Raw genomic sequence first — 15,165 nt, 5'->3', positions numbered from 1 at the left:
TGTCAGGTCCTGCCGCATGATCCCCATGGTATAAAAAACACTTTTCTTTTTTCTGGATGGTGGTCGTGTTGCGTATTTATGTCAGTCATTTCATTTCATTTTTGATCCGCAAGACCCAAACTATATGTTTCCTGTAGAGGACACAAAGAGTTCTTTTAATTCTGTCCGATTCAGTTCAGTTCAGTTCAAGTCACATGTCTGACAGCAGATAATTGTTGTTCTTTACCCATTCCTGTCTTGACGATTGCATAGTGTATCAATAGTTTAGTGTGGCAACTATTTTGGGGGGGAAATAATCTTCAGGCCCTAGTCAATTTGTGTCTGAGATGACTTAATCTGCAATTTTGGCTGTCACTTAAATATGAATTAGAAAATTGTGAGGTTATGGCAGATCTAAAACACTTTAGCTCTAAACCATTATTTTCCCAACAAGGACATTTAGAAACTCTTTTAAATACCACTGGCAATTGGGTTGTCAGAAGCAATTAGTCAGTAGTGGTAACATGTTCCAGAAAATCCTGTGTTCTACTTCTCTACAGTTCTACTGCTCAAAGTGTACCCCATAACAGTGTGTATGTCTTCCCCACAGTACAATGGCAACTACAAGATGAGGATGTACAACAGCGACGACATGTCTGGCCAGATGATGGAGCTGATGGACGACTGCCCTAACTTCCAGGATCGTTTCCACAATTCCAACTGCCAGTCCTGCAACGTCATGGACGGCCACTGGCTCATGTACGACCAGGCCAACTACAGGGGCAGGATGTACTACCTGAGGCCCGGCCAGTACAGGAACTTCAGCGACTGGGGAGCCATGAACGGAAGGATTGGCTCCATTCGCCGTATCACTGACTTCTAAAGGGCTTCCAATGTTCTGCTCTGTCTGCTCTATGCTTTATTTCACACGCTGAATAAAATGAAGTTGGCTTTCACTCCGTTTCTTGGTTTGGTTTTGAGGCCTTTTTAGGAAGACGATGGGATTGAGTTATTGAGTTTTGGGATTTCATTTTTATTTTAAGAAGTCATGAAAGTCTGAGCTTTTCATTGGCAAACACTGAAACAAAACTGGCAGTTGTTTACACCGCTTGATTTGATTAGGGCCTCTTGAACCTCCATAAGTGACCATAAGTGATCTCAATGGCATGTGATCGCTGCAGATAGATTAACATCACATCTTAAGAGGAGAGCTTTGAAGAACTCATATTTTGTTGGAGGGAGTTTGGCATTTTTCTGGACATTCAGACAGAGTCCAGTCCAAGTCTAAAGTCAAAGTCCAAAGTCAGACATCTTAAAGACTTTAAACTATACAAAGGCCAGTCGGTCAAACATGTAGAAGACTTTAAACTAGACAAAGTCCAGTCTGTCAAACATCTAGAAGACATTAAACTAGACAAAGGCCAGTCGGTCAAACATCTAGAAGCCTTTAAACTAGACAAGGTCCAGTCGGTCAAACATCCAGAAGTCTTTAAACTAGACAAAGGCCAGTTGGTCAAACATCTAAGAGGTAAGAAGATATAAGAGGGCCTTCAGTGAAAGTCCAGCCCTACTAACATGTGTGAAAGTGTGCTGAACTCTTTTGCATACTCAAAGTTGTTAATAACTATTTACAGTTAATAACTATAATTTTTCTTTGAGGTAAAACAGAAGAAGATTGCTTAACCCTCACCATGGACATCAGTACCAGATCATAGCTTTCAGAGAAATGTCTTCTGTGTTAAGTTCAAAGGGAGATGACAAAAAGTTCTGGGTCCACATAATAATCACATCATCAGCTTTATGAATCTGTTTGGCACAAGAATGATCTGTCAGGCGAAACATTGATACTGCAGAGTGTTTTGTTTGCACACTATTTGAATAGCACCGTTGGAGTTGTGACTTTGCCAGCGTGGTTTTGCTGATTCTGTGTCTATGCCATCTATAAGTTTGATGCACTGTAGTTTTTCTCTCGATCAATGGTGATGTACGCATGGAAGCGAAAAAAAAAAAAGACAAACAATAACTGACTGCGCCATTCGCCCTCACTATACACGGGCAGACTTACACAACCGTGCCACGCGCCCACTATCAACTCTAGATAGCGTAGAGTTATTTGAATGACAATACTTTATGCTGCGCAATCACACAGCACTTTTTTCATAAAAGGAGGGCGCCAGGCAGCCAGAGAATGCAGTGAGCCATAACCCGCCCAGACCAACCATGGCAGTGGGAAAGGTAAGGCTTGCACCCATCCACACTGGCATCCAAATACCCCACTGCACTAATTTAATGCTTAATTTTTAGCACTCATTTAATGCTTAAATTTTTTAGCACTCATTTAATGCTTATCAGTTTATCTTGTGTATATGTCTAAGAGGAATAATTGTCAACAACAGGTCACTAATTACAAAAAACAAATGTGATGGCTACTTATTTAGTTGCCTGGGTTTGTCCTTGAGTGAAGTCAAATTTCAGAGATATGTTAAGGTACGAGTTAGGGTTTTGACAGAGGCAAAAGATATATATACCTTCAGTTCTCTTATGAGGTGTGTTGTGCTAACAGAAGTTGATCTAGAAGTTCCTCAGACAGGAACTGATTTTTAGAACAGATGAGTGTTCCGTTCATATCTGCTTCCTGAATCTGAATGAGTTTGAAGTATTCAGGAGAATAATGAAACTCTCCTCCTCAGATCATCTTCTTCGAGGACAGGAACTTCCAGGGTCGCTCCCATGAGAGCAGCAGCGATTGTGCTGACCTGCACTCCTACTTCAACCGCTGCAACTCCATCAAGGTGGAGAGCGGCTGCTTCGTCGTCTACGAGCGCCCCAACTACATGGGCCACCAGTACTTCCTGAAGAGGGGGGACTACTCAGACAACCAGCGCATGATTGGCATTAATGACTGCATCAGATCCTGCAGAATGATCCCCAATGTAAGAACCCGTATCTTCTGAAGAAAGCTTGTGTGTGCTGTTTCATGTGCCGTGCCTCGCTCCTCTTTATAGACTCATTTAGAAACTAGGCTTCCACATTTTTTCTCTCAAGTGATTTCTGTTACAAGTACTTCTGTTTTCTGCACATTTGCTTGTTGGTTTGTTTGTTTGTTTGTTTGGGTGTTGTCTTCAGTACCGTGGCAACTACAGGGTGCGTTTCTACGAGCGCTCAGACATGGCCGGGCAGATGATGGAACTGAACGAGGACTGCCCCAACTTCATGGACCGCTTCCACATGGCCGACGTCAATTCCTGCAACGTGATGGAGGGCCACTGGCTCATGTATGACCAGGCCAACTACAAGGGCCGCGTGTACTACCTCAAGCCTGGCGAGTACAGGAGATACAGCGACTGGGGCGGCAACAGCCCCCGGATTGGCTCCCTTAAACGCATCACTGAGTTTTAGTCGCTGACGCGCTGTCCACTCCTCTCTGTCTCAAATAAACCTGTGTGTCTCCAAACACTGTGACTGGACTTTGTGATTAGACACGGAAGTGCCCACCCAGTGATGCAGGTCGAATGAAGTGCTGTCGCAAAGTACTTTATGTATTTTATTTGATTTCCCTGAAATACAGCTGGCTTAATCAAGTATGAAGAGTTAGGTGCTTTACATATAGTGAGGGTATCAATTTTATTTAATATAGTAATAAAGACATGTAAGGACAGTACATTTCAATATAATTTTACTCACAATAGTTGGCTTAATTTAAAAAATGATAACAAATTTGTGACCCTTTGTAGGGAGAATTTTGTCATGTGACCTATTTTAGGATTTTCCACGGATTTTTTATTCAGTGTAGATCTATAAAATGGACTTTTCTAGCATCTAGTTGCAGGATTATCAAGGTGTATTGTAGCCAGTGTTGACCATAGCATGGGCACAAAACAAACCTCAGTACTGCTGACTGGATCAAAACCAATAAAAGGAGTTGTCAATGCAAAGATATATTCTGGCAGAAGTAATGACTGGCCTAGAAGCTTCACTAACATCAAGTCATTAGTCTTAGATCATATAAGGATACTATGATCTGCAGACACAGGAGTAAACAGTAGACTTTCTGGAACATATCAAGATTCTGCAAAGGGTTTGCCAGTCTCAAGCATATGGTCTCACCATCTAACCTAGTCTTCCAGGAGACCTACATATTCCACAAACACACACACACACATGCGCGCGCACACACACACACACACGCACGCGTGCGCACACACACACACACACACACACAACCACACACACACACACACACACATACACACACACACACGCATACAAACACGTGTGTAAACAACACGTTCTACAACATGCACAACTTTATTACCTCTGTGCCTTCTGGAATCAACCATTGAGAATCTCTTACCCAGTGCCACATTTGCCTGCAGAGTAGCGTCTTCAGCCTGCTCTCATCCATGATAAAGTGATAGTTTAGAAGACTGATTGCACATTTCAAACTATTACCATTGAGGCAATAAGATACTCTGGACTGCAGACAATTATGTATGAATTGGCTCTCGGTTGTGTTGTACTGTTGACTTGTTGACAGTGGAAGCCAGGGAAGCAGGGAACATGATTTCCCTGGATCCGATCCAGGCATGACCTGATGCAGGGCCGGTAGGACCTAGGCCAGCTCAGGGCCACATCTGCTTCAGGGTCAGCTGTTATCTGGGTGTGAATCTATGTCTCGCTTTAGTTGTCAGAATTCACTGTTTGTTTGTTATAGTCGGGGGAATATGATGTGTTTGTACACTGTTGAGCAGAGAGTGTCGTGTAGAACACAAGTAGGGTACCCTAGTACCTTTACGGGGACAAAGTAACACCTGAGATGGTAATGAACCTTAAGGGGCAGCCGTTTGCAAGTGAACAGGTTTTTATTTCATTTGGTTTAATTTAAAAGCGGATGGCGGGGTTGGTGGTGACGGTGAGCTCGGACAGGCTTGGTTTTGGTTTGCCATCAGAACGTGATGCGTCTGTGGGAGCCTATTCTGGGACTCATGCCTCCCCACTGGTTAAAGCGGCGGTACTCGCCCGGGCGCAGCAGGTACTGGCGCCCCCTGTAGTTGGGGTGCTCGTAGAACAGCCAGTGGCCTTCCAGCACGTTGCACGAGTGGACGTCTATGTGGTGGAAGCGGTCGTACAGAGATGGGCAGTCATCGGTGAACTCCATCATCTGACCACCAAAGTCTGAGCGCTCGTAGACGCCTATCCGGTAGCCTCCCTGGTGCTGGGAAAAGACAGAGAGAGAACAAGAGTGTGTAACAATAGGTCAAAAGGTCAAAACAAGGAAGCTAAGCCACACAGACTCCTCCCCCCCTCCCGTGCACGACCCCCTTGGAGCAGAAATGCACCTGGGGGATCATTCGGCAGGATCGCACGCAGTCGTTGAAGCCCATCCAGCGTTGGTAGTCGGGATACTCGCCGCGGCGCAGGAAATACTGGTATCCCACGAAGCTGGGCCGTTCGTACACCATCCAGCTGCCGCTTTCCACCTGGATGGAGTTGCAGCGGCTGAAGTGGGAGTGCAGCTCAGCGCAGTCGCTGCTGCATTCGTACGAGCGCCCCTGGAAGTTCTTGTCCTCGTAGAAGATGATCTGCAAACGGGATTAGCGGGAGTTTGCGCTCGTCAATTCACCCAGGCAGGCACCGACACGACATTTCCCCCAGAAAGAGACAGAGAAGAGAGAGAGAGAGAAAGAGAGAGAGAGAAAGAGAGAGAACACACTGTAGTTGGCCTGGCAACAGGGCCTCGGGCGCCCGGCCTTATTGATTCCGGCTCAGTAATTTACGCACGTAGGCTGAAGCACAAAAGATGCATAGCAAAACAACCAGCCTTACCTTCCCCATTGTGTTGGCTAACTTTGGTCACCGTATAACACACACAGACAGAGGAGCATCAACCCTCTTTATATCCACTAGACAAATGGCCACATTGTCATGCAAATAGGGGAAACTAGCATGTCAGCTTTTCCTGTGCGCAGCTGTTGAGCAGGGTCAGAAAGTGACAGTGGTGAATGGCGGCCGTGCATTGGAGCATTGTTAATCTTCAGCGAACAGTTATGATCTGTACAGTGTGTCACTGACGGTGTGTGTCAAAGGTACGTGACATATCACTTTCTAAACACATGTTCAAGACCAGAGCTTCGATCACTAGCCCGACTGGAAGAGACCTTGATGTGACTTTAACCTTCACTTTTCTGTTCACTTCGATTTTCTTGCCATCTTACTAACAACGAGGGTCACACATATTCGTTTTGGCTCGGATGACCCAGTCATTACACGATTGGCATGGCATCAGCTGGCGTCACCCCATCACTAGGAATAGATCGGACTAGGCACATTTATGAATAGTTGAGAGCACAAAAATTATGTTTATCCTCATTCCTGCTCCGCTAATTGCAGCACAGGCTAACAGCCTGACAGACTGACAGCCTGCAGACAGACCTGGGGACCTGCGCTGACATACAGTCACATACGTACATACGGCATCCAGCGTGGTCCTGTCAACCTTTTATACGTTGTGCATTTACAGATAAGCACCATTCATTTTTGTACTGTCAGCATGCTGTTTTTCTCTTACTTTCGCTTACATAGGCCCTCATATTGTGTGTGTGTGTGAGTGGGTGTGTGTGTGTGTGTGTGTGTGTGTGTGTGTGTGTGTGTGTGTGTGCGTGTGTGTGTGTGTGTGTGTGTGTGTGTGTGTGTGTGTGTGTGTGTGTGTGTGTGTGTGTGTTTGTGTGTGTGTGTGTGTGTGTGTGTGTGTGTGTGTGTGTGTGTGTGTGTGTGTGTGTCTGTGTGTGTGTCTGTGTGTGTGTCTGTGTGTGTGTCTGTGTGTGTGTATGTGTTTGAATTTCAATGGTGGGTTGTGATAAATGCTGCAGAGGCACTCAGTCAGGGCACAATGCCTAGAATTAAAGGCATTTTTATACTGTATACTAACATACTTTTGAATGCATCAGCATACCCTGATACGTGAGATAAACGCGATGTTATAGAAGGAAAGTTCATCAAGTAAACGCATAAGTTGCAACACTGATGATTCTCAATTGAGAACTTGTTCTTTTCAAGAAGTCACACATTGTTTTGTTTTTTTATCACAGCAAAATATTTCATGTAGTGCATGATCCTTGTCCTATGCACATGAATGCCATTCACAGGGAGAAAACACACAGAGGTATTCTCTACACTTTAACCCTTAGGAGTCAACACACGGAGGCATACTCTACACTTTAAGGGCGAAGTGGTCCACAGCCTTCCGCGGGCACATAGGATCAGCCTCCGGCTGGCCTAGAACATCGACCACACAAAAACAAATCACCTCTAAAGCTGTCATACTGTAAATTAACAGACTTCATAAATTAACTGATTACATAAAACAGTCCTATGCATGTGAAGACAGTGATATCAGTCATGGCATTATTGTATGTCTTTCTATTTAGAATGCATTTAAACCCCAAATGCTTGAACACTGTTTAGTTTAGGTGGTAAACGGAAGCAAACAGACTTGTCACGTTGCAAACTAAGGATCACTTACGGATTAGATTTCAGAATATCATAATTTATTTAAGGGTAGGTGACATTTAAGTCAGTTTAGTACGTTTAGTAATGTTAATAAGTAATGTCAATTTAGTTCATTATAAATGTACAATACTAATTATAAATAGATCATTTGAAGGATTCATTGTAAAGTTAGAAGATAATTGAGTCCAAATAGCTATTTAAATAAAAAGGTAAATGAATGTGGAAATCATAATTTCCAATAAATAAAGTTGATAAGGAAATATATATGTAACATAAAATAATATAATGTGTTAATATGTCTTATAAATATACATCTACAGTATATGATTAAATTAAGAAATTGTTAGCTCAAAGAGAGATGTGGAGCCTGCGTAAATGACAACAAATATTTGAATATAATATAAAGTACTACAAAATATAAATATTGATAAACATATAACCTTATATATTTTTATCAATGTAGAGTTTTAAATGTTTGCGAAAAAATTGGTAGCTAAAGGTAAAATGGTTGAAGTGCAGTTGTGTTTTTACTGAAAGATCAGCATAAACAATCAAACAAACAAATAAACAAAACTAACTGAATGATTGTGTTTTTTAAACAAGGCTTTATTAAAAACCTACTGTTCGAACAAACAGTAAATTAACAGGAATCCATGATGCGCCTCATGGAGTTGACTCTCATCTGGCTGGTCATGCCCATGTCTCTGAAGCTCCTGTACTCTCCGGGCCTCAGGTACATCATCTTGCCGCTGAAGTGGGGCTGCTCATACATGAGCCAGTGGCCGTCCATCACGTTGCAGGACTGCATCTCGGACATGCGGTAACGATCCTGCATGTTCTCGCAGTCGTCATTCAGCTCGTGCATCTGTCCACCGAAGTTCTCCCTGTCATAGATCCTCATTCTGAAGGGTCCTCTGTGCTAGAATGGGAGATTTCCACAAGACAGCACTGCTTAGTAACCAGAAACAAGGACCCATAGTAACCAGAACACAAGGACCCTTAGTAACCAGAACACAAACAAGGACCTGAATAGCAGCTCCATCAAAGGGTCTACAAAGCAACTGACTTTGGAGCGGATTCTGCGCAGATCTGGCACAGAACTGGTCCTGATTAGGCCCAGATCTGTCCAGGATACGTTTCAGTTCCGTTCCAAAGTCAGTTGCCACCTGAGGACATTTAGATCTCTAATGGAGTGTTACCATGGGGATCATGCGGCAGGACCTGATGCAATCGCTCATGCCCATGCGCTGCTGGTCGGAGTACTCGCCCCTCCTCACAAAGTACTGGTTGCCCTGGAAGTTGGAGCGGTCGTAGACCATGAAGCAGCCGCTCTCCACCCTGCAGGAGTTGCAGCGGCTCAGGTAGGAGGTCAGCTCAGGGCAGTCACTGCTGGTCTCGTAGGACCGGCCCTGGAAGTTCCTGTCCTCGTAGAAGATGATCTACAAAACAAGACACAAACATGTGACTGACTACATGGTTAGGATTCTCCACCACCCTGCATGCTCCAGGTCTTTGAATGAAGAGATGTTCACTTTGATGCCATTTTCTGTCTAATTTACAGTAGCGTTGATAGCATGGCATGAAATTACAACAATGGAGTCAAATCACAACATTTGTAAAGTAATCACAGTTTCAGAGATTAACTGTAGTATAAATAGTACACAATAAATGCATATTGTTATATATTCATAGGACATAAACAAGAGATGATTGTGTTATTCATAAATGTAAAAAAAAAAGAATATAAAATGTAAAAATTAATAAATATTTTATTTACTGTACCTTTCCCATGGTCATTGTGCTAATGAGGCGTGGTAAGGATATATGGGTGTGATAGATCCCTGAATGGCATAGCTCCAGCTCTCGCTTCTGGCTTTTATACCTGGAATGATATCCGAAAGAATCCCCAGGCCCATTGTGTAAAGCCCTTAGCTGGCATCAAACTTCTATTGCACAATCCCACACAAAGAGGCTATCTAGATGGCCTTCATCATCCATTGTATAGGTTCGCGGCTCCATATTGTTCGGCCTGAATAGCCGAGAGAGGGAATACTCCTGATTGTACATGTGCTATACAGTAGTGTCACAATATGGACTCGCTTCAAAGCAGGGGCTAACAGTTTGGGCCGTACAGTGGTGCTTGCATGGAATGTTGGGTACTGTTTTAATATCGTCCTGTTTTTTTATGATATGCAAATGTCATGCAGTCATTAAAGAAAGTTAACCCTTTTTCATGTGCACTGACTACACACACAAGTGTACTCATAATAAGTGTGTGTGTTCCTTTAGAAGAAAGAAATCAGTTTATATTTGCTGAAATATAAAAAATGGGAAGGAGTCATTTAGAAAATTTAGTAAGGTGCCATAAGATATCATTTTGAAAATCTGCTATATTTTGTTTTGTTATTTAAGTTTATTACTTGATATTTCCCCTTACAAGCAATAAAGCTAAGATATATACAAAAGCTCTATGTCATATCACTTTCCCTCTCATTCCCTCTCATCGGCGTCACATAAATAAATACATATTCTATATAAACACATGCACTGACATTTTAGTCTGCTTTCCAAAGGATCCCATTTTTCAAATATTGCATTGCATTTAAATATGGATGAAATGTGTGATATGTCTTGATTCTATTCAGTAAGGTATGTCTTAGGGATTCCCTTAGAAGATTATAAACAATCTGCCCCGATAGCATTGCTGCATACTCATGCCACAGCTTTCATGAATACAATTTTGAATACAAATTACTAAATAACTAAATTATTAAGAGTACAACAACTATGATGCCATTTTCTCATTTAGAGGTGTTTGTTTTTGGAGATAAGTGAGATAGACAAGCAATAGTGGAGTATGTTGATGTTGTTCTTTGAGTCCACCATTTGTCAAGAAAGAATCATAATGAAAACATGCTCTTCTGCTCATATTAGTTCCCTTTCAGTTGGGGATTCTTGTATGGCATCACAGATAGCTGTGGACTGGAGAACAATATTACCGTGCTAATATAGATCTGCAAAATCTGCAAGAGCCGGTTAATATTATTGTATTTTATATGATTGATATCTACGCTGAAAACATTGTGCATTCCTAGCCTTGGAGTAAATAACAACATTTTGAGTAAATAACAAAATTGTTTATTTGAAAATCATGTTTTTCTAGCCCCAAACATGTGACTAATGAATTGATATGCACATACAACTGCATGTGTTCAGCTGGGTATCATATGCATATTAAGGGCCATTTCGGTGTCCCTAAACATTTTATACCCGTGTTCTACATACTCTATGATTAAACTATGTTCTTGAGACAGAGTAAATCAAACTAGCCAGTGTAAGTCATGTACTTTGATGTACATGGTGGCTTTGTGTGATATGTGTCAGTGTTCTGTGTTTGATTTATGTATGTGCTGTACAGTCTGGATAAAACTGTACGGGCACAGAATCAACCCTAAACTTACAAACTCCAGACAACATCCTATCGGACTACTACGTGTTGTATACTACCAATGGGTGTGGCCAATATGCGTGTGAACTCAAGGCTTGTGCTACTCTGGAGCTGCATGATTCTGACAGCAGTTCTGGTGTTGTTGTTTGCCTCCTCATGCCTCCTTGAGATGGAGAGGGTGTGGTGAATGCACACGGCCACTAGAGGGCCACCAGAGAACAAGTCTCTGCTAGGACCCCACTAATGCAATAGCACAGGCAAAGAACAGGCTATGCATCAATTCACCAAGTGCTGAATTGGACAACCATGCACCAATGAACACACTGTACTTTTCATCTCCTGAGTCTGAAGTTATCAGAGATCATTTGTGAGATATTTGTGATGTATATATATATAGCAAATATTCAGTGTAAAATGGATCTCAGATTTTGTACTGGCTTTACTGATCTCTTTAAAGGGACTATTTTAAAAAATTGCTTTGCCAAGATACTGGAATTTAAATAACTGTTTTCTGTTACAGTATGTAGATAGTAAAGGGCCTTCATTTGCACATACCTCAGAATAAAATAACAGTTATCATCATTATATTGTTTGTTAATTAAACATCCATTTCAATAAAACACTGATATTTATGACAATAGATCCATCGAGAAAAATCTATCCTAAAGCGCTAGGGCCAAGATTTATTAAAACCATTATTCCCTTCCTTCACGTTTCCAGTGAAGACCACCAAAGTGTATGAAATGTTTTTCTACATTCATGCACTCCCGTACTGTACTACTATAATGTTCATCCATCTTAAGCTGCCCCTAACCTGACTGCCATGTCCAACACCATCTCTCTCTGTGCAGCTCTGTTGGCCGTGCCCATCTCTTTGGTAAAACGCTTATAGCATCACATGATTTCAGCTCCATATAGGACTCGTCCACAATGTACAGTCTGATGGCATGATTCAGCAGGTTTATACAATGTGGCCAACGACGCCATGGACATCAGTCTACCTATAAAAGAGACAAGTTCAACATCACAGCTACTGCACGACTTGGGAATAAAACATCATCACCATGTCCACAGGCAGGGTAAGGCACAGGCTTGGGATTTTAAGGGACTTAAGGGTCTCTATAAAGTTTCTTAGAGTCTCTATGTGTGTCCCAGAAGGTTTAGGCCTTTGGTTCTGTCAAGCACCTTAAGACAATCTTGAGGGGCCAGATAAAAATAACATACAATTTAAAGTGAATTGGAGATACTGAATGGTCCTTTTTTTAAAACAGGGACAGGACATTTCAATTTCATGTACAGCTATTTAAATACAATTTGAATTGAAGTCAGTGAAATGTCTTTAAACTTCGCAAAGAAAGACTAACTTCTGAAACTTGTTTTGTAGATCATCTTCTACGAGGACAGGAACTTCCAGGGCCGGTCCTATGAGACCAGCAGTGACTGCCCTGAGCTGACCTCCCATCTCAGCCGATGCAACTCCTGCAGGGTGGAGAGCGGCTGCTTCATGGTCTACGAGCGCCCCAACTTCCAAGGCCACCAGATGCTTGTGCGCAGAGGGGAGTACCCCGACAACCAGTACCTGATGGGGATGAACATGTCTGACTGCATCAGGTCCAGCCGCATGATCCCCATGGTACGGGGGGACAAAGATCTTCTTTCTTCTTCTTTCTTTTTGCTCCTCTCTGCTCTCACCATCCCTCTATCCTCTCTCTTCTCTTCTCTCTATCATATCTCTTCTCTTCTCTATTCTTTTGAGCACTGACTCACAGAAGATTAATGCTACACAGATTATGAAATTGATTTGATTCCCACTGAGAAGAAATTGTGGTGGTGCAAAAAGGATGTTGTATTTATTTGTTTGATTTAATTGAATTCACAAACACAGGGACTTGCTTCCAACAAAATATGTACACAATATCAAAGAAAGAACAACGTTTCTCCAGCGATATTGAGAATTGAGCTTTGGTAAGATATTAAATTCCTTAGTGTTTGTTACTGTGTTATCACAGCATCGTGGACCCTTCAGAATGAGGATGTATGAGAAGGAGAACTTCGGTGGACAGATGCACGAGCTGACCGACGACTGTGAGAACATGCAGGATCGCTTCCGCATGTCCGACATGAAGTCCTGCAACGTGATGGAGGGCCACTGGTTGATGCACGAGCAGCCCCACTACAGAGGCAGGATGATGTACCTGAGACCTGGCGAGTACAGGAGCTTCAGAGACATGGGCATGACCAGCCAGATGAGAGTCAACTCCATGAGGCGCATCACTGACTCCTGTTAGAAGTCAATAATAAAAAGTTTTTTTGATTATTACTACAGTTAAACTGCAGTTTCTATGCTTTCAAATGGATCCTAATTTTCAGTGGCATCTGGTGAGAAAAAGCGTGGTGAAGCACAATAAACTCTGTATGGACAGCATCCAATTATGGCTGGTGTGATCCCAAACGTATAATCTTAAACGTTTTTGCTCTAATGGCAAGGTACTTAATTCAACTTTAACAAAATTGTCATCTTGATCTTTATTACATTGCATTGCAATTAGCAGTGGATAACATAACTGAGACGACTAACAATGGCTAGTTACATAACAACACTGATACCTTAAACAATGCTTTCTAAACGTCTTTACTCATTCTATTATTTTTTTACTGACTGCCCTTAGCATGGGGCCAACATGGTCGAGCCTCACAGCTCATTATTGAAAGTGTGTTAAACAGGCGTACAGTTAACAGTACAGTATATACATTCTTCGCAGCGGTCAATATAAAGAAATATCAGACCTCCGAACGTTGGGGTGGCCCCTTCAAATCAACAGAACTTTTTGGGTTATCTGAGGAGCCGTATAAATTTGATTCTTTATATTGACCGCTGCAAAAAATGTAATCACCGCTGCCATTGGCGACGGGTTTCGTGCTTCCAATTCACATCTTTCATATCATTCTGCAGGTAGTCGTTGTTTGTAGACGATGGGTACACCCCTAGACGATCCGCTTATCGGAAGCAATTCTAGATTGATGATAAGATCAAGTCACCTGACCAGAACAGAAAACACCATTTATTTGATTGGCTAATACCAAGACCTTTACTTTTTCATTGAGCTACAATGTCGTTTGCCTTATTTTTAAACAATCGATTATTATTTTTTGTATTCGTCAGGTGACTTGATCTTAACATATCAACAATCTAGAATTGCTTCCAGTAAGCGGATCGGCTAGGGGTCTACCCTTGGTCTACCGACAGTCGTTTCACGGTGAGTTTCCACATACGCGTTTTATCGCCAGGCGAAATTCCTTTGTAGTAAGAAAAATCAGGTTTGGCTGTCAAGTAGCAAGTTCAGTTGCAGTGCAGTGCTAATATAGCAGATTTGCTTGTGAACTCATGAAAATGATGATAGATGTTGCGGCTGTCGCTCATGCCCTGATTCATTTACTTTATCTGATTAATTTATATCAGCAAGTTTTATCACGATCCCCACATATCACTTGTTTCAAGTTCTATTTCAACTTATTAGCAGATAGCTAGCAACTACAGTATGTGTTCTCAATAGATATTCTGTTTTAGCAGCAAGCTAACAATTATAGTTGAGAGCTTCAGTTAAGACCTACAATATTCTGTTTGCCCTGACAGCATTCGTGTAGCATATAAACAAAAACTTAAGTCGATGTAGCCATACAAAAAGTCGTGTTCATTCACATAAATAACCATCTTGTTTAGATATTTTGATTACTCCAGCCCTTCTGAACAACGTAGGCTTTAAAATCGCACAAACGCTGAACTGATTGGCTCCGGAGCTGTTCTCATTTGCATAAAGTAAAAGAATCCCCACCTTGGAAACGGCGGCAGAGGCATTTTCTTCCTTAGCAGGCCCATTAAATCCCAATGAGAGCCGCACAAATAATGCGTATGTGGAAACCCACTGTCACTCAATGTTACGGAAATTCATTGGAACTTGAATTCAGCAAGTAGGGGTTGCTACGCGACAGCTGAAACTTTAAAGTTCTATTTGCGTGAAGAAATGTTTTTTCTTGGTGAAAGTCACGAAACGGCAACAAAACTATTAAAAAGAAGTTTTCTGGAGAAATGTCTTCTATCACTTTGGCAAGTTAACTGGATTGGGCAAATTACTTTTTATGTTGTCAGACCTACAAAATTACCTGATACAAACATTTCAGATCAAATAGAATGCGCAGGAATGTTGAACAACATTGTACATTTGCCGTTT

General features: G+C 42.0%; 4 protein-coding genes across 5 annotated transcripts in view; 2 read left to right on the top strand and 2 right to left on the bottom strand.

Moving 5' to 3' along the window:
- LOC308362244 (gamma-crystallin M3-like) overlaps positions 1-13,224 on the top strand; it is a gene marked incomplete at both ends in the record, with an annotated part of 16,516 nt that extends 3,292 nt beyond the window's left edge. Inside the window, 3 exons of one of the 2 annotated variants that reach the window (XM_080834813.1) lie at positions 1-28; positions 12,321-12,569; positions 12,946-13,224. The exon at positions 1-28 is cut by the window's left edge and continues 122 nt beyond it. In XM_080834813.1, the coding sequence (XP_080690939.1) occupies positions 1-28; positions 12,321-12,569; positions 12,946-13,224 (556 nt within the window). Of the gene's footprint in view, positions 29-12,000; positions 12,016-12,320; positions 12,570-12,945 lie in introns of those variants that run through there. The other variant, XM_080834812.1, reaches the window with a different exon arrangement.
- LOC308362246 (gamma-crystallin M2-like) lies at positions 2,200-3,378 on the top strand (the record flags this gene model as incomplete). Its single annotated transcript, XM_080834815.1, has 3 exons — positions 2,200-2,214; positions 2,670-2,912; positions 3,106-3,378. 3 exons carry the CDS (start codon positions 2,200-2,202, stop codon positions 3,376-3,378), a joined length of 531 nt encoding a protein of 176 aa, XP_080690941.1.
- On the bottom strand, positions 4,925-6,243 carry LOC308362042 (gamma-crystallin S-1-like; the record flags this gene model as incomplete). Its single annotated transcript, XM_080834533.1, has 4 exons — positions 4,925-5,194; positions 5,319-5,561; positions 5,806-5,826; positions 6,187-6,243. 4 exons carry the CDS (start codon positions 6,241-6,243, stop codon positions 4,925-4,927), a joined length of 591 nt encoding a protein of 196 aa, XP_080690659.1.
- On the bottom strand, positions 8,129-9,285 carry LOC308362245 (gamma-crystallin M3-like; the record flags this gene model as incomplete). The annotated part of the gene is made up of 3 exons (XM_080834814.1): positions 8,129-8,407; positions 8,688-8,927; positions 9,271-9,285. 3 exons carry the CDS (start codon positions 9,283-9,285, stop codon positions 8,129-8,131), a joined length of 534 nt encoding a protein of 177 aa, XP_080690940.1.
- Positions 13,225-15,165: the final 1,941 nt, after the last annotated feature.

This window comes from Sprattus sprattus, assembly GCF_963457725.1.
Source record: "Sprattus sprattus genome assembly, chromosome: 3".
NCBI classification, from domain to species: Eukaryota; Metazoa; Chordata; class Actinopteri; order Clupeiformes; family Clupeidae; genus Sprattus; species Sprattus sprattus.
The sequence above is the reverse complement of the archived record's forward strand: the minus strand, read 5'-3'. Positions and strand labels throughout refer to the sequence as shown.